Source organism: Phaseolus vulgaris, chromosome 1 (assembly GCF_051622355.1).
Source record: "Phaseolus vulgaris cultivar YP4 chromosome 1, ASM5162235v1, whole genome shotgun sequence".
Taxonomy (NCBI): Eukaryota; Viridiplantae; Streptophyta; class Magnoliopsida; order Fabales; family Fabaceae; genus Phaseolus; species Phaseolus vulgaris.
Genome location: NC_143498.1, coordinates 6,871,111 through 6,890,318, shown reverse-complemented (window position 1 = coordinate 6,890,318; position 19,208 = coordinate 6,871,111). Strand labels below are relative to the sequence as shown.

General features: G+C 30.5%; 2 protein-coding genes and 1 pseudogene across 3 annotated transcripts; 1 reads left to right on the top strand and 2 right to left on the bottom strand.

Annotated features, from left to right (window-relative positions):
* Positions 1–762: 762 nt before the first annotated feature.
* Positions 763–8,767, bottom strand: LOC137813326 (DEAD-box ATP-dependent RNA helicase 15). 2 transcript variants are annotated; one of them, XM_068615481.1, is made up of 12 exons: positions 8,648–8,767; positions 8,374–8,485; positions 7,958–8,058; positions 3,590–3,877; positions 3,265–3,496; positions 3,044–3,162; positions 2,414–2,470; positions 2,130–2,314; positions 1,748–1,892; positions 1,524–1,607; positions 1,218–1,281; positions 763–1,042 (listed from the first exon to the last, which is right to left on the bottom strand). In XM_068615481.1, exons 4-12 carry the CDS (start codon positions 3,725–3,727, stop codon positions 1,032–1,034), a joined length of 1,035 nt encoding a protein of 344 aa, XP_068471582.1. In that variant the 5' UTR covers positions 3,728–3,877; positions 7,958–8,058; positions 8,374–8,485; positions 8,648–8,767; the 3' UTR covers positions 763–1,031. The 2 variants fall into 2 exon arrangements, with proteins under 2 accessions (XP_068471582.1, XP_068471583.1); XM_068615482.1 differs by having other exon boundaries at positions 3,590–3,762; positions 8,648–8,763.
* Positions 4,754–6,618, top strand: LOC150029480 (uncharacterized; annotated as a pseudogene).
* A 3,163-nt stretch (positions 8,768–11,930) lies between the features above and the next one.
* LOC137815415 (putative carboxylesterase 17) lies at positions 11,931–12,928 on the bottom strand. Its single transcript, XM_068618553.1, has one exon. It carries the CDS (start codon positions 12,926–12,928, stop codon positions 11,999–12,001), a length of 930 nt encoding a protein of 309 aa, XP_068474654.1. The 3' UTR covers positions 11,931–11,998.
* Between the last annotated feature and the right edge of the window lie 6,280 nt (positions 12,929–19,208).

Sequence of the window (19,208 nt, the reverse complement as noted above, 5' to 3'; positions counted from 1 at the left end):
TAACCTATTCCTAGAACTTACAGTCCATAAACCATTTCAAAATATCCTTTTTTTTAAAAACATATTTTATGAATTTCGAATTTACTATTTTTGAAATAAAAAAAATGTTTTGAAAATGATATTTCATAATGATTTTTTTCTATTCTAGATTTTGTATTATGGAAACATCTTTTGCTTTCGTATTTTAGTCAAGGCTAATTATTTGAGGATTTCAAAAAAATGTAGGGATACAGAAACACCCTCTAATAATCATTGTTTATAGTGACAAGACTTCATTATCTTTCTTTGCTGGCCTTTTACTAAGTAGGAGTGAAACAAATGAATTTATTGGTCAATGTTGTGAACACTTCTAAAGGAGAACAGAATGAGCTTAAATTAATTTCTATAAATTTTTATTTTTAACCTGCACATAAATTATTTTTAATTTATGAAATGTTTGAACAAAATTCGTTATAAAGACTTTGAAAAAAAAAGAGAAATATAAAAAATACATTAATTTCTCTACACATTAAAACAAATTTATAAATAAATAAATATATTGACACTCTGTGGGATAGTTTCTTAACTTCTATTTCTAAATTAATTTCCTACACATGTAGGGAAATAAATCTCATTCTTTTTCTTGTAAAATAGTTTCTCTAAACATGTTATTTTATTTTTCTCTTAAAAGGAAAATTTATGCAGAAAAGCCTATGCAATGAAAGTGCCAAAGACAAATACTAAAGCCCAAATAATGAAAAGTGGTTACTATGAATGAACCAATTTCACCCAACAATGAATATTAACCTTCCAATCAATTAAACTGCAACAAGATTGTAAATCCATAATACAAAAAATAAATATCAGATAAATCCAGCAAAACCATAACACATACACCACTCTAACCATAAAATTCCCTCAAAAATCTATTTAAACTACAAGGACTCGGAAATGGCATAGTCAATTAATTTGTCGACAAACTGAGAATTGTGATTAATCTACAAGAGCTACCATCCAAGCTATTCAAGCATTATCCTTCTTGGCCTTCCTTCCTACGATGGCACTGCAAAAACACAATTCGAGGAAACCATGTCAAACTTGGATGCAACGGTGTAAAAATAAATCAAACAAAAGAACCAAATAAATGGTGAAGCAAAAATGACACTAGAAGTGAAAATATATCTTGTACAGAAAAAATAGGCATCAAAATACAATAGCAAAGGAAACATGAAACCTACTGTAGCTAGCTGTATCAATCTGCTCAGGAAGCTGCTTTATATCCACTTCAAACCTGGATTGAACCTGAAATTCACAACAAACAAAATGAATATTGCCATTGACTCAATGTTAGCATTATGAATAGACAATCATACGAAGCCAAATATTGAGCAAGGAAATGTGGTGGAAGGTGTTATACAGTAAATGGTGGAAACATGACAGCTATATTAGAATGCTACTAAATTTCTAACGTGTCTGCAATTTTTCATAACAGTGCCATGAATTAGAAGTGACCAAAAATGGAAAATATAAAGCAAGTTTTTTACATTGTTGAGAACATCAACATCAGTGGAACATGAAACAAATGTAATTGCAAGGCCCTTGGTTCCAAATCTTCCAGCACGGCCAACCTGTTCAAAGATTTTACCCAAAAAAAATGACAATTAGATGGCAGAATAAAACAAATAGATGGCACTAGAGAAGAATAGAGGGGGCATAAAACAAATTTAGTAGGAAAATTTGGAAAATGGAAGAGATTATCTAATCAGACCCTGTGCAAGTATGTATCAGCAGAATCTGGCATGTCATAGTTTATAACTATATTCACACGTTCGATATCGATTCCCCTGCCAACCAAATCTGTTGCAACTAGAATTCTTGTATGACCCTCTTTAAAACCTTTATAACGCTTTAACCTATACAAAAGCAAGAAATTCAGATCAGACACAACTTACCAGTGCACAGAATTGTTCTTTTGAGACAAAAACCAGCATTAGCAAGACAAAAGAAAACAGAAGCCCAATAGCTACCATCAGTGAGCAATACAAACAGAAGCATAGTTGTAGAAACACAAATTATAGACTATTGAATCATCAATTATAAACCAAACAAGATTGATTTGTCAGCATCCTTTCATATCACATAACACATACCTTTCTTCCTGAGACATTCCAGAGTGAATGCAAATAGATGGGAAGTTGCACTCTCTAAGCAGTTTGTCCAGCTCCGCTGCTCTACTAACACTTTTCACAAAGATAACAATTTGATTGAAGTCCAGTGCATCAAGAAGGTCGTTTAACTTCCTGTTCTTCTCCTCCTCTTTCAATTTGATGTAGTGCTGCCATTTCAATAATCAACATAAGCAGCATACCATAAAACTTGCCAATTTTTAGCAAAACATGAACGAGTAAATAATATAATTCACTTAGAGGCCCACCTGCACAAGTCCATGAAGGGTCAACTTTGCTTCGTCATCAACATAAATTTCCATTGGCTGAAAGGAACAATGATACAGTAAATCATATTAGCAGCTTGCTAATGGAATCCAGAACGACATAAATGATGGATGTAGATCCTTGAATCACAGTTCTGCTCCATTTATTTTATGTCCTTCCAGATCCTTCATACCATGCAACAGTGACAATCTTGAGAACTCTAGCAGGAACTTTCCCAGGATACACTAACAACCCTCCCCCCTTAGCTATGACAAATAGAGAATATCCTATGTTGTCAAAAACCATATCAGACAGACAAGCTTTTGGAGACAAAACCAACTTATGGGAACGTATAGAATGAGAAAACATACAAACTTAATCAGGAACTTACCTAAAACATTCCCAACCAGGTCTACTATCCCCAGCTATAGTGCTACCCAACCACACGCCTCACCACAAGTTGTATCCATAAAAACTGGCTAAAGAACAGAAGCACTATCCATACTGAAGTCATATCATCATAAGTCATTTTTGATGATACCATAGCAATCTAAACATCTAAAAAGCTTTCAGGGAATTCAGGTATTAAGAAAAAACACTAGTAACAAGTAGTACTGAGCATGGGGCATTACATCTTGCATAAACTTTTTGCAGACAGGACGTATTTCCTTGCTGAGTGTTGCAGAAAACATCATAACTTGCTTATCATGGGGTGTCATCTTGAAAATAGCTTGCACATCTTTCCTCATGCCTGTAGAATTCATGCAGGAAACAAAGAAAACTAAATTAAAATCAAAGGAAGTCCAAATGTATGATGCAAGTTATAAAATGATTGTTTGCAAATTCAACATACCCAGAGATTCTAGCATCTTATCACATTCATCTAAAATGAAATGCCTGACATTCTTCAAAGAAAGGTCCTTATCCCTTGCCAATCCAAGTATTCTTCCAGGTGTACCAACAACAATACTGGGGCATTCATTCTTCAATAGATCCTTGTGAACTTTAATGTTGACGCCACCATAAAAGACAGCAACCTTCAGTTCGGGTAGGTAGGTACTAAACCTTTCAAATTCGTTGCATATCTACATAAAAGATATTACACAGATATCTTAAATCAGAAGCCAATCAAATAGTAAGTTCCATAATATTGCAAGTGCTAAGCCCTAAATAAATACCTGGTATGCTAATTCCCTTGTATGACACAAGACAAGTGCGGAAACTTGTCCTGCAACAGGGTCAATCTGCTGCAGGGTAGATAGAACAAAGACAGCAGTTTTTCCCATTCCAGATTTAGCTTGACAAATCACATCCATTCCAAGTATAGCTTGAGGTATGCACTCATGTTGCACTGGTGGCAAACCAAAGAAAATAGAGGTCCAACGAACCGGTGGTAAGTAAAACAAACCTTTGAGAGATTTACCAAAGCATTACAGTTCTCCAAATGAACATGATAAAAATATTACCTGTAAAATAAAAATTGAAAACACACAAGTTTACTATATTAGTGATTTTATAAACAGAATCAGCACAAAATATAAGATCTCTTTGTAAGAAGGATAACTAAAAACAGTTAAGCACATGTGTTTCTAAGAGAAACATTGAAATGAAACCGTGACAACATAGGTGTTTTATTTATATTAAGAAAAATAATAATACAATAAATAGAAGAAAACTATCCTCTAATAATAAAAATATGATACAAAAAATAAAACAAAAATGTTCCCAATAATACATATATAATCTAGATGTTTTGATTATATAGGATCAACTTCTTGTTTCTATAATTATAACACTTCCCTTCAAGTTAGAGCATATAAGTCACATCGTCCAGCTTGCTGCAAATATAATCAATCCTAGGTTCTCATAGAGACTTGGTGAATATGTGAGTCAACTGCTGATGAGGTCTCCAGATTCCAGTTTTTCACTTATATAAAATGACAATTCATCTTAATATGTTTGGTCGTCTCATGAAAGACAGGATTAGAATAGATGTGTAATGTTTATGGTTGTGACATACAAGGTACATTTGGGAAATTTCTTCAAACTTAAACTCTTTGAGGAGTTTGTTTAGCCATATGATCTCACAAGTGACTAATGACATTGTCCCGTATTGCATTTTTGCACTTGATCTTGCCACAACATTTTGTGTTTTACCTTTCCACATTATTAAATTACCTCCAACAAAAACATAATATCTTGAGATGGAGCATCTATCGCTTGGAGCCTTCCCAATCATCGTCAAAATATCCAACAATTTGACTATTTCCCTTATCTTCATAAATGAAGTCTTTACTAGGAGCATTCTTAATATAGTTTAGGATCCGTATGATTGTATCCTAATGGTTTTGACTTACTACACTCACTGCAAAGGTGATATTAGGACAAGTCACAGTGAGGTAATTTAGTTTACCAGCTAACCTTTTGGGGATCAGAATTCGGTTCTCCTAGGTCATGTACAAGTTTGACAATTGAATCCATTAGGGTGTCGATATGACCAAACCATCCTTGGATTGTACCGCTTCTATAACAAGGAAATACCTTAGGTCTCCAAAATCTTTTGCCTAGAACTTTTGGGTAAGATATTGTTTTAGTTGTATAATACCCTTTTATCGCTATTTGTAATAACAATGTCATCTACATATACAAAGAGATAGATACATCCTTGGGAAGAATGACGATAAAAAAGAAAACATCTAAACCATGAATAAGGTGATTGCTTGAAGCCATATAGGGTCTTGTGGAGATGACATATTGTTGTATATAAGTTATTATTACTATAAAGTATCCAAATATCTACATAGAAATTAAAATAAAATATCCTTAGAATCTTCACATTCATCATCCATGTTGGTATAAAAGCTCCGGATCTTGGGGCCTCTATTCCCACACTACCAAAGCTACTGTCATCGTCAATGGTCCTTCCAAACAATGGTGGGACAAAAAGTTTGCGTTTTTAGCTCAATGGTTGAGGAAGAATTTACTTCTAAATGAACTTCAAAATATGGTGGGTCCCTACTGGTTTGATGGCCGAAATTATTTGTAGTAGAGCCAATACATGCAGAGGATTGTAAAAGGATGGTCAAGATCAAACCACATCGATGGTTGAGGAGTGAGGTCAAATGACTATTTTTGAGATTTGAGATACTGAAGATTTCGTGATCATGACCTAGAAGTGGCATTCCATGGTTTTGGAGATAAGTCAAAATTATATGTTTTATTCCTTTGCTAAAGAAATTTGGGATGACTTAAATAACAAATTTTCTTTGAAAAAGGATTTTGCTGCTTGTTATGACAATGAAAGCAACAGGGTGTTTAATACCCCAAACAAGTCCCTCTCTTTGTTTATCTCTTTGTATATAAGAATTTTGGGTTGTGGATAAAACTAGATCAGTACTAAAATTTGAAGATGTGCAAAACATATGTCGCCACACATGCTAAAGTTGTTGAAAGAGAAAGAATCTTAAAATTCCCACATGGGCTAAACCAAGAATATGACCCAATCAAGGTACAAATCTTAAGGAGAGAAAAATTGCTTCCTCTGTCAGAAGTGTTCTTCATTGTCCAGGGAGAAGAAAATTTGAGGGTTGTCATGCTTAATGGAGTAACCTCCAACACAAGTTATACCATGACAACATGAAAGGGGTCTTCAAGGAAACAAACAATGGATGTAAGCTCTCTAGAAAAGGCAACCACAGAGAATAATGCTCATATGGTAAAAGATTTGAGCATAATAAGGAAATGTGCTTCAAATTTCATGGGAGAGATAATGTACTAGAGTACATGGGAGGCGAGAAAGGGACCTCACAGAAAGGGGCAGGCAATACTACCTAAAACATGAAGAAATAGATCAACCTAGTGCTCCTCTTCAACTAGATCTTGACATGAAAGCCTATAAGGAGGAACTTGATCGTCTAAGAACAATGCTTGAATCAATGCATGAGTCCTCTAGATCATGTACCATATCCATAAAAGGTAAGATTTCATTCAATTTAGTTGGGCATAAGTCTCAAGGTGTTTGTATTATTAATTTAGACCGAACAAATTACATGAATGAATCTAGTTTTTTAATTCATGTGGATCCAGGAATATAATGTTAGAATCATTTATTGAATTAAATAGTGTTTTATATCTCCCAAAACCGGTCAATAGTCTTATTTTTTGTATTGTGTCTTTCAAGAACTTGCCACCAAAAAGACAATTTTAACTACTAAGGTGCAGAGTGCGTTGTATGTGTTAGAGTCCAAGGACTCAAACAAAACAAGGGTAAACCAACAAGTAACAACAAAAACATGAGCGAATTCCCAAATATGGCTTCATCATAGAAGACTTGACATTCCTCATTCAATCTTATCAAATCATTGTTCCTTTGTCTGTTTACTAGGGAGTCTGGTGGGTCTTTCAATTAGGATATTTGTCAATTGCCAAAGCACACTTTGCATCTTATCCAAGTAGCAATAAAAATGTAATTTCCCTTTTGACTTAATTCACTCTTATGTTTTGGGACCTATTTTAAAATCTATCTTCGAAGTAAAATGGTTTGTTACTTTTATTGATGATTGTACTTTATGTCACATGGAAATATGTTATGAAAAGTAAGACACAAGTATTCCAAACCTTTTGTTATTTTTTTTTTTGTCTTGTCAAAAATCAATTTGAAAAAACATCAAAAGAATTAGGTATGATAATGGTACTAAATATGTAAATCATGAATTTTCCAAATTTTTGCCCCTTCATACCCAAATGTATTGAAATAGAGTACTTTTTATTGCATTTTTTTGCGTGGTATATACCCACAAGTATTGAACACGTACATACATGGTACATGTTCAAATTAACTTTAGGAGCACTTGTGCTACAAAAGAAATCATTAATTGATCCGAAATCAGCACATGACATGCAATCAAGTTTTATCAACTCTTCATAAACTAACAAATTTGTAATATGGAGATTGACCAAAGATGACCATGATGGTTTGGGGCCATGTGATAATTTATTGTGCTTCAAAGGTCAAAGAAATTTGTTTTAGACCAAACAATAGTGGACACAAGACAATTTGGGTCAGGTTTGGGAAAATTTGGATCCAAATCATGAATGATTGTGTATAAGTTTGGTCACCTTTGCTCATTTAGAATCATGTTGGATTGGACGGAGTGTTCAGGTGACATCTTTTGAAGAAATAAAAACTGAAAAATGGGGGGAAACTAGGGAAAAAACAAAAAAGGAAAAAAAAACTAACAATTGTGAAAATTTAATGAAAATAAATATTCACTCCCAAAACTTGATTTAGATAAATAAATAAATCAAATATTAGTAGTCATTAAATATAAAGTTTTTATGATTGGGTCAGGTCTATCCGGTTGCAAAATGTTCCAAAACTGATATATGATCCAATTGGTTGGGGGTCAACCCAACCCATGATCACCCCTAACAAAAAACTAAAAGTTTTTAAAAACAATGATTGAAACCCATAACTATTCTGTGTTCCTAAATCATCAGAGTAACTCCAATAATAGTTATTATAAATAATTATGTAGGCAATTTACCTTCAGAAGGGTGCTCAAATCCAGAGTCCACAATAGCCCGAAGAAGCTCTGGCTTCAGCAAAAAGTCTCTGAATCCTGAACTATGAATTCCAACATAACCCCTGCCAAAAACCAAAAACAGAAAAAGGGCATTCAACATCAGAAATCTCATAAAAAAACAACACAGACACCATTTGCACTCCACCCAACATCCCCCAAGGCCAGATCATCAACCCATTTCAAGTAAAAACTAAAAAACAAACTTCATTTGGAAATACTCTCGTACCGTTTAACCCCATAATGAGCAAAGCAATTCTAACCCCCCCAAGAAATGCAAAAATTAAATGTAAAAAATATCTTATATCATATACATATACCAAAACACTTCAAAATTAACATGCGAACATTTCCATGCAAGAACCATATAACTAACTCACTTCTTTACAGCTTCACCGTTGACTTTATTAGCACCTTCAGGCTCCTTCTCTTCTTCGTCCTCATAGTCAAGAAGGTCCTCCTCGTACGCTTCAGTCTTTGTATCCCCCATTACTACAATTTACAATATCATTATTAATTCAATTGCAACCACTGTTTCAAACAAACAAATACTCCAAAAAGAAACCGAAGAAAGAACGGAAAAGAATCAAAACTAGGGTTTAGGCGCGTAAACGGAGTAAGAAAGAGTGAGTGTTAGGGTTTTGAAGAGTGTACCTGTTTGTAGAAGCGTTCGGAGGAGGCAGTGGAAGGGGTTGAAGGGTTTCTGAAAAGGAAAATTTCTTAGCACAGAATCAAAAAAAATTGGGGTAAAAAGGGAGTGAGAGTGATGAAAACTTGGTCATTTAGGATAATAATTATATATAATAACACTGCAAGTGTGAAAAAATAATTAAAAAAAACAAAATTATATTTTCGTAACTATTTGAAAAAAAAAAACAGACTTTCATAATTAGGGTGAAGAAATAAACTGAACCCAATAAATACTAATAGCAATAATAAGAATAATTTTCTATAATAATTAGTACAGAGATTAATTTGTGTGGTTATTTCTTTTTACATTTTTTTTACTACTTTATCGTTAATATTTTCATTTTTACTAATTGTGTAACTGAATTTTTATTTACGTATTTTTTACTATTTTACTTTTTGATAATTTGTTTTTCTCTCTCTCTCTTGAATGTATCAATTACCAAATAAGAATATTTTTACCATATTTTTTAAATATTAAATGAAATAAAAAAATGAAATTGTGAAATTAACTCTATTAAGAGAAAGAGAAAAATAGGAAAAAAACGTGTAATTATTTCTAAAAAAATAAGATAAAAGTTCATAAAAAATAGAAAATAAAATTATATATTTTTATTATTACTTTTTATTATTATAAAAAATTGTAGACACACGATTGCATCGACGTTTCCAATAATAATAATAATAATAATAAGTAAATTGAACTCTAATAATATATAATTTATAACAATATATTCAACTCTAATAAATATATATAATTATAATTATATATGACAGAAATTCTCCAATTTATAATATATAAAAAAAAATTCAAATTTATTTTTAATTATGATTATTTTCTTCACTATATATTTACAGCTGCACCATTCAACTCTTCTTTTTTCGATATCTCATACATTATAAATATTAATTTCTTATATCATTTCTATCTATTCAATTTCTTTTTGTAATAGAGAAACAAATTAAAATATATTTTAAAGAAGTTAATTTTTCTATCTTTTTAATTACAATATGTAATAATGACTTTGATTATTTTTTAAAATTTTAAAAAAAGAATATGAGTACCTGGATACAATTGTGTCTGGATTTTTGTTAGTCAATATAAATGTATAAAGATCATTCTTCTATATAAAAATTATTTCCTTATTTTACTTTTAATAATATTTTATAATGAAAGATTTGATGAGAGGAAAGAAGGGAAGGAAAACCATTACTTCTATTTTTTACTATATCAAATAACATTGAATGAAAATATTTAATTATATATTATTATAGATGTTATAAATAAAGTTATATAAAATAAAAATAATATATGTAGTATATTTAAAATTAAAATTAATTTAAATATTTAAATTTTAAGTTATTAAAATAAGATAGTATGATAAAAACGTAAAAAAATATTTAGTAATAATAATTCTAAGTGAGTGTGTTAGAGATGGAAAGTTTTTTATAGATATCAAGGCTTTTCATATTTATGCTTTTACAAATTAGGTTAATGTCGGTATCAATTTTGAAAATGGCATTTTTGAAAAATCAAAATTTTGCTAAAAATGAATTAAAAAAACATTGTATTTGTCATTGCATTTGATTTCATTATTAATTAGATTCATTTTTCATGTCCTAATGTTTTCTGTTAGAATGAATTTAATTTACATATCAATTTAGGAATGGATTGTCACTATTAATAAAATGGTATTTTTGAAAAGTCACTTTTTACATAAATGAATTTAAAATGGCATTTTCAAAATGTTGATTTGATTTTTAATTATGTTTTTTTAATATTTTTATTCACTTTCAATCTTTTAATTTAGTTTTTACCAAACAAATAAAACTTAGAGGCCTATGAAGGCTTCTTCTTCCTAAGTTTTTACCCCTGCGTTTTTCTTCTTGCACCCCATAATTTTTTAAATCTCGAAACTGGCCTTGACCTTTTATTTGAAAAAGGCACTGTGGTTATTGGAAATCGGAATCTGGGAGTGTGCTACGAATTCATCAATTCAGAACTGAATCATTTTTTTTCTAGATGAGAGGGTGTTCTGGAAGCAAATTTTGCATAAATTATTGATTTCCAGATTGTTGAACTCAGAAGCCTAATTCTGTTACAGATTGATGGATCTGGAATGTTTTTTTTTTAATTATGGATTTTTTATTATAGAATGCATATTTCTGTTATGGATTGGTGGATCCGGAATGCTTTTTTTTACTGATGAATTTTTGAATGTGAAATGTATATTTTGAATTACGGATTGGTGGATCCAAAAAAATTTCAAGTTTGATCTTTGCATAATATTGTGGGGATGCAGGAAGAAAAATGTAATGGTGTAGAAAGAAACTGCCATATTGAAAGGATTAGCTTGGCCTCAGCATCTTTTGAATATCTTCTGTTTAATAATTTATCATTATTTATAATATTATGTGATAAAATAAAATATTAAATTTTAATGCATAAAATATTCAGTAAAATAAATTATAAATAAAAAAATTGTTATTTTTGTATTGTTATATAAAGTATATATGGTTTGGTAACTTCAGAAATGGAAAATCGATTTTAGGATTGGGATTTTCATCTAATTAAAAATACATTTTTTTAAAGGTTGAGTTATGATCTTAATCTGAAAAATTTAAGGAAAACCTTATTTTTTATTTTTTTTTAAATATCATTTCAATCTTTTAAAATTTAATATATATATATATATATATAGTTTTACTATAAGATCAAATGGTACAATAAATTATTAATATTGTATTTTTATAGTTACTAACTATAATTGTGGTGGATTAATTATTTCACAATCAAAATTTTAATTTGGTGTCTCAATTAGTAAAAATCAAAATGTTATTAAGTTGCCTCACTTTATTCTAATAAATAATATGTGTGTGCATATTTTTAAGTTTATGATATTAGTATTTTTATGATTTATTTGAAAACGGATACAACATTTCTCAATTTTAAATTATATATATATATATATATATTATTTTACCATAAGTCAAGTTGTCATCACCAAACTTTTGATGGAATACAACACCAAAAACTTCAAAGAATTTTCTTATATAAAATTAGTAAAATAACTAAAGTTTGGTTTAACTTAAGAAAACTCTACCTTATTCATTCAAGCAAAAGATTAATATTTGTGAGTTAGATATTTAAATGTGTTATTATCCTAGAAAAAATCTTTCACAAATCTTCAATAATATATAAATAAACTAACAAAAACTCATGTTAATTTTAAAAAATAACATCGCAAAATAATGAGAAAACATCTTAATGTATTTTATTATTTGATGAATTTTATTACTTAATAGTCATGGTTGAAGCTAATATTTTTCCATGAATCTAGACATTTGAGTTTGTAGCAAAAGGGTTGCAGAAGATTGAGGATAATATACATGAAATACGTGAGTCTCTTCCTTTGCTTCCACAACTTCCACCTCTTTTACCCCTTTTTTCTTCAAAAACTCCTCATACATCACTCCCCTTTCCTTCAAGAAATCTTGACCAGCAACATAAACCTCAGTTGGTGGAAATTCATGCCAAACATTGTTAGATAGGTCATGTTTTTCAAAGTTGCAACCATAGTAGTCACGGTTTAAGCCTTCAGGAATACTTAGCTTCCAAAACATGTCATTCATGGTCACATCCTCTATGCTTTCATCAAGCATCTCTTTCACTGTTCTCTTCTCACTACCAAAATAGGGATGTATTGGCATCAACCCTTTGATTCTCAAAGGACATGCATTGCTTTGAATTGCCTTCACAGCAACATGGTGTGCAATGTTGCCTCCAGCACTGTCTCCTGAGAGAAACACTCTAGTTATGTCAGCTTGTTGCAGTAAAGGTTCATAACCAACTTCATCACTGAGCCATTCAAGTGAGGTGTAACAATCTTCATAAGCAACAGGGAGGCGATGTTCTGGAGCCAAACGGTAGTCAACAGAAAGGATAATGGATTGAGATGTGACACAGAGGTCACCAAGAAAGGCATGGTAACCAAGCCATGTGGTGGATCCAATGCAAAAGCCACCACCATGGAAGTAAACCAAGAGAGGAAGTTTCTTTGAGGATGTTGGAAAGCGAGGAAGGAAGATTCTTCCTGTGATAGGCTTTGATGAGTCTATGATCACATCCTTTGATTTGTATCCATTGGTTGATTCTAAGGAGGCTGAGACAGTTTCAGGGTCAAAGCGTTTCACAGAACCATTTGAGAAAACTTGAAGAAAGTTTGGTGCTTCTGCTATTAAAGACATGTTAGTTGAGATGAAAGTTCTATCTAAAGTTGAAATTTTATACATAAGCTAAAAGAATTGAAATAGTGTATGTATTTTACATTCATACATTTTTTGTGCTTGCATTATTAGGTATCCAATACAAAGTGTATTTTGTTTGTTTGGTCATTTACATTACATTGTTGTATTTGTTGTTAAGAGGTTATACATGCATGCTTTGTTGATTCCAATATGAAAAAAAATGGCATTTACAATATTGACCAACATATGATTTATCTTATTTTATGGAAATTGGATTGTGTATTAGTTGTTAAAAGTTTGCTTTAGATAAAAAAATATATATGTTGAAAATATCTTTATAGAAAGTAATTGACTCAATAATGTTTATGGTAACACTTTTTTTTTCAAGAAATGAGATTTTAACTTCACTATTTTTTATTACAATAATGTTGAAAGAAATATATTATGCAGCTGCAACATTTTAAGAAATGAGGATAGCTCTAAAACTTATTTTAGCTTGGTGAGTTTTTTTAAAGTTATGTTTGTTAATTTCTCTTATTTTTAATTAGATTAGTTTTAAAAAAATTATTTGAATTACATAAATTATTTCAAGAAATGTTAGTTTCACAATTTTTTGGAATAAAGATATGGTAATAATAAATGTGCTGGTAGATTATATAAAAGATTATGCACAATTAACATTATTCTCCATCCAATGTTATTGCTAGATGTTAAGACAATAATATATTTACTATTTATTTTCCTTACCAAAATAGTTATATATATTTGTTATTTATTTTTCATACAAAGACAATTATTTTTTATATATTTAAACAGCTTAATAATCTTTAAGGAACAAATTAACATTTTACTTTTTTATTTAAATTTTGAAAATATAAAAAAAAAATATATAGTTTTAATTTACTATAGAACATAATACATTTTCTAAATAAAAATTAAAAATGTGTTAATATCAACCAAGTAAGTCTTTATGCTAGATTTTAGGATGCATATTGGACTCAAAATCATTATATTTAACTTCATTATCACATTTTCAATGCAATACTCATTTATTATGTTTACAAAATGGCAAGCAACCACATGTGAGATGAAAACACGTACTATAAAGCAAAACATATTGTAGGTGATAATATTGTTTAGGTGAAAATGAGGTACTTTGAGCAAGAAATGTTATTGTTTGGTGTGTGTTAGGACTCACTTAGCAACATAAAGTATTTTTGCTCAAGGCACGATACAACACACTTAAGTGAATGACTCATAGATTTGGTCACTTAGAATGAACAAATAACGCTTAAGCGACTATGTTGGATAATGTCGCTTACAATGAGTATAACATCACTTAAGAGTGGTAGAATGGTCGCTTAAGCGCAGTATGATGTTCACTTAAGCGTTGCTTAGTTATTTAAGCTTGTTAATTTTTTCATTTAAGCATAGTGATGTTCATTTTTTATGAAGATGAGTGACTGAGTGAAAAATTCAACTGAGTGAAAAATTCAACATAAATTGTGTCTTCTGTTCTCTAAAGAAACATAACTCTTCTCTTTCAACAACTAACATGTCCTTCAATGTCTTATTTTCTTAAGATAAGTTGGTCATAATACGTCTCATTGATTAAAAGTCACATAATGTGATTACATTTGAAGAAATTAAAGAAGAATAAGAGATTTGAATTTTAACCCGTAGATCCTAGGCTATAAAGTTGTCATCTTTTGTTGAATCCTATGACAACATCGAAAAATATGTTATCATTAGATGGACAGCTAGACACACTATCCTCCAATATATCCTGAGAGAAGTCTTTGTCAACAATAAGCTTTTAATAGTCATCTTGAAAAAATAATCAAAGTGAGATTCAATATTAAATGATGTATAAATGTTCATATGAAGTAATGTATTAAGAAATTGAAGTGGTAAAATAATTACCCAAATCAAAACAATTTTTCGAGCCTTAGACGACACTCATGCATCGATTTTAGTAGTCTTATGGTTCTTTTAAAAAATATTTCAACAAGTTGGAGTGATGTTTGTATTTTGTTTCTAAAATTAAATAGAAGAAATTAGTTGCATTTATAAACAAAATGAAAATAAAAGTAAATTATGTTACATACCAGTCTCTTGAAAAGCTTTGATGCAAGGATTAATCCTCCTATATGAAATGAACTATTAGAAGAATTTTTATTATAAGCATTAGTTTTCATCGTATTTTGTCAATCTTGGTTGCTTCATTTCTATTGTAAGTACTGCCTCATTGCATCGGGAATCCAAGCACACATATCAATATCCCGCAAAAATTTATACATAACATTTAAAAAGCCTTCAAATGTCTTATGTTCATATGTTCTTCGAATTTGTTCATCATGAACAAGCAACCACTTATATTTTCTATACATTACAAATATCGAACATTGTTAATATATACACATTATTGTTACATGAAGATAAGGTTAATAAAAAAATATGAATATATCGAGAACTCCTCAAACCACATCATCACCACATTTGGGTCTGAGCTCTTAACCTCTCAACAAGTCTTCAAACTCTTTCAAATTTCCCTTTTATTATCTAGGAAATCTTATGTGTGGACTAAATAAATGAATCAAACAAGGACAATGAGACAACACAAACAAGTTATACAAGATTGAAATAAATATAAAAAAGTGATTTTTCCTTAAAATATGTAATTGCTTACATATTTTTTAGATCTAGGTGAATCCATTTACGCCCATCACTGTCAATAGTACCAACAAGGATATGGTCATATTGGTATGATGTTGGTAAATGAGTCTCAGTAGATGCAATATGCAAACTAGGTAGTGTGTGATGTGGGGGTTGCCTTATAGGCTTTGGGTGGGGGCTAGATTGATAACTGTCGTTTTGCTGTCAAATTAATATGATTCTAGCGTAGACTTGTCTAACACTAGAGAGATAATAGTATAATTGTGGACAAATGTCCCCAAGTCGTCTCCCAACGAATCCAATAGTAAAATCAGTTGATCAGGGTTTAAAATCTATCTGCAAGCAATAAAAGTTAGCAATAACAATAAAGATGAAAAGGGAGTTTGAGATAGTTGTGCAAAAAATATAAAAGAAATTAAAATAGCAAATAAAAAGCGGTTGATCCCAAGTTCTTCCACCATTGAATTCTTCACAGGTTCTCTAAAGATTAATCTTTTCTCAATCCTCCAACAGAGCTAAACCAGATTGAACATGCGCCGATCTGATTCAACTGAAACTCACTAGTAAAGCATGCGTCTACTAGTTTAATCAATACCCACTTTGTTCCATGCGTATACTCCATGGGAATGCTTACCTCCTCTCCCTTGAATCATGCGCCCAAGAAATTAATTAGAACAATGCGAACTAACTAAGAAACCAAAGTTTAAGATAAGGAAGACTCTCAATCATGCGTTCAAGTACAACCTCTCACAAAAACCAGTTTTCCAGGAGATTAGACAATAAAAACAACTGCTATAGAGAATTAAAAATCGAAACTTTTATTGGAACAAAACCTCAGAACTCAATGGGGAATTACAAAAGAACCAACCAAAAAGGTTTAGCCTTCCATACGGAGGCAAAACAAAAGAATTACAAAGAAGAAAAGAAACTAAGAAAACCCTATGAAAACTCTCCCTTTTCTCCTTGATGCTTGTGTCCTTTTATAGGCTTTTTTGCTCCAAGGATCTTGAGAGAATATTGTAGTTTATATTTTGTTAACCGTTTCTAAGTTTCTATCTTTCCAGAATTCTTGTATTTTGCAGAAGATTTGCTTCCAATTCTGTTTCTGAGATATTGTAGATTTTATTTTCTCTTTCTTCTCCTCAGAATTTGTTTTCTGTTTTGGTTCAAGAAGCAACTTGGACTTTTGCACATTTGGCCCATTCACAAAGGTAGATGCTTCCTCCGGATAATTTACTCTAAAAACACAAAATTAACAATAATAATAGTTAAGGCCCAAATAAACCCAATTATAAGAATATTAATTAAAACAATGGATTTATTTATTATTATAGTCCAATAATCTATGAATAAGGCTAATGAGTGTGAATGAATATATGCTCATCATAGATATAGATAAATTTATAAAGAAACCAAGATTTGAAGAAAGCATGATGGGTTGCATATAAGAGATAGATCGGTAATGAGTATGTGCATAAATAGTATGCAAGAAGGGTGTGGATTCATGACTGGAATCTGAACCAAGGCTAGGAGGTTTGGTACCTCTATGCTTACTCCTTCCCCTACCCCCCTACTAAAATATTTCCCTCTATGTGGAATATTGTTATCTTCCATCTAAATGTTCCTATAAATCATTTTTAAATTGAGTAAAGATCAATATATGTGATTAAAACATGTTGGTAACCACGAAAGTAATAAAAATATGTCATTTGTACATAAAATTTATAGGGATTTCTAATTCAATTACAAAAGTGCTAACAAGATTTTAGTGTAAATCATCATTTACAATAATTATGAGCCTTTGTTGTGCATCATTGTCTTGGTATGCAATGTTAATATTTTCAGTTGCACTTGATTGTACTTTAGTATGTGCTTTGGTTTTTATGACAACTAACCATCCTTATTGCCCTTCAAAAAATTATGTAAAATAATTGTTCCACTGTTTAGCAGGCACAAAAGGGTCATACTTATGATATCTCCTATTCACTTTGATTTCAATGTTGTCATACTCATTTTTTCTTGTGCCATTGGAACTTAAATCAAACCAATCACATTCTAATAAAATTAGGTTTTATTTGGCCAACATGTGTACTCTACCTAAACTATATCTACTGAGATTTTGTTGTAATAAGTTTTATGTGTATTAGTTTGTCCCCCTTTAACTTGAACATGATGATTTGTTGTACTCATTATTTCATTTTGACTTTGTTTCACAAACTTGTATCCATTAATGATATAGTCAGGTCATTTACGAATGTTACTAGTAAGACCCAATGTCGAGCTTCTTAACAAATCATCTTCAATCATATTTAAAAGATTGAGTAGCTACACTTCATTAAGTCATCATTCAAACAAATTATGCACAATCAATGTACAAAATAATAGTCATTACACTCACACATGATTTAAACTAAGTTGAAAAAATATCCAAAATTTAACCATCTAATGTTGTCTTATCCATGTCAAGATCTAATTATAATAAGAAAGTTAAGTATATAGTTGATAAACTATTCAGTTGCATTAAGTTGTTCAAACAAAACTAAGTTTCCCCTCGTGTAATATAGAGACCTAGGTTGAATCCCCAAAGCCGCATCTCATACATTTCCATTACTTCATATTCTCCTTAAACAAATTAAGATTGGAAAAAAAAATTAATTAAGAAATTGCATCAAACATAAAAGCAAAAATAGTAAACAGTAAATTAAAACAAAAAGCAGAGCAAATGAGAACAAAAGATAGAAACTAAAATTGTTACGAAGTGGACTTTAAGCCTAACTCAACCCCATAAAACCGGCTCATAGGGTTGAGGTTTGCACCCACTTATATACAATGAAAGGCTCTAATCTCTAGTCGATGTGGGATCTCCAACAAAAATCAAAGCAATTAAACAAAAGAACTAAATTAAAATCATAATAATGAAATTGAAAACTAATGGAAATAAAAAAACTAGAACTAAAATGGATAAAGAAAATAAAATTGTAGTAATGAAACAAAAACAGAGAATATATCAAATGGTTAAAGTATCACATATTGTAAGACTAAATTAAAAATAAAATATAAATTTTGAAGCAACAAGTAAAACACAAACAAATTCAAAATTTATAAAAACTAAATGCAACTATCTACTGTTTAATCCATAATCGTCTACTAATCCATAATCGTCTACTAGATCGTCTAAAAGTTTTTATAATGAAAATTTGAATGTCTAATCAAATTGTAAATGACAAAAATATAAAAATTTAGAAATTGTATATGACAAAAATTGTAAACAATAAAGTTTAAAGACACAATAGAATTCTTCAAAGCAAGAAACAAGAAATGAAGATGCAGTTGGCTCCAAAAAGGGGTTTGAATGGATTTAGAACTCTAATCGCAAACCTAGAAAAAAAAACACAGAATCTAACAAATAATAGATAAGGATAAAGAGAGAGAGAAATACACACTAAATTTATACTGGTTTATCCCACAACAAGGACTATGTCCAATCCCTTTGAACAACTCACTCAAGAGTCTTTCACTTATAAAAGCATTCTACACTTCTTCAAGTCACACACATATTCTCAACCTCTTAAGGTTCACACACTATTCTTAATCTTTGCAGGTT

What these genes read in the sequence shown, in the direction of transcription:
- LOC137813326 (XM_068615482.1), bottom strand. Translation starts at nt 8,483, where the DNA reads ATGGGGGATACAAAGACTGAAGCGTACGAGGAGGACCTTCTTGACTAT. An exon ending in TAAGATGCTAGAATCTCTGG is followed by an intron (nt 3,163 to 3,264) that starts GTATGTTGAATT and finishes TGAATTCTACAG; the next exon opens with GCATGAGGAAAGATGTGCAA. An exon ending in CTGATACATACTTGCACAGG is followed by an intron (nt 1,608 to 1,747) that starts GTCTGATTAGAT and finishes ATCTTTGAACAG; the next exon opens with GTTGGCCGTGCTGGAAGATT.
- LOC137815415 (XM_068618553.1), bottom strand. Translation starts at nt 12,928, where the DNA reads ATGTCTTTAATAGCAGAAGCACCAAACTTTCTTCAAGTTTTCTCAAAT.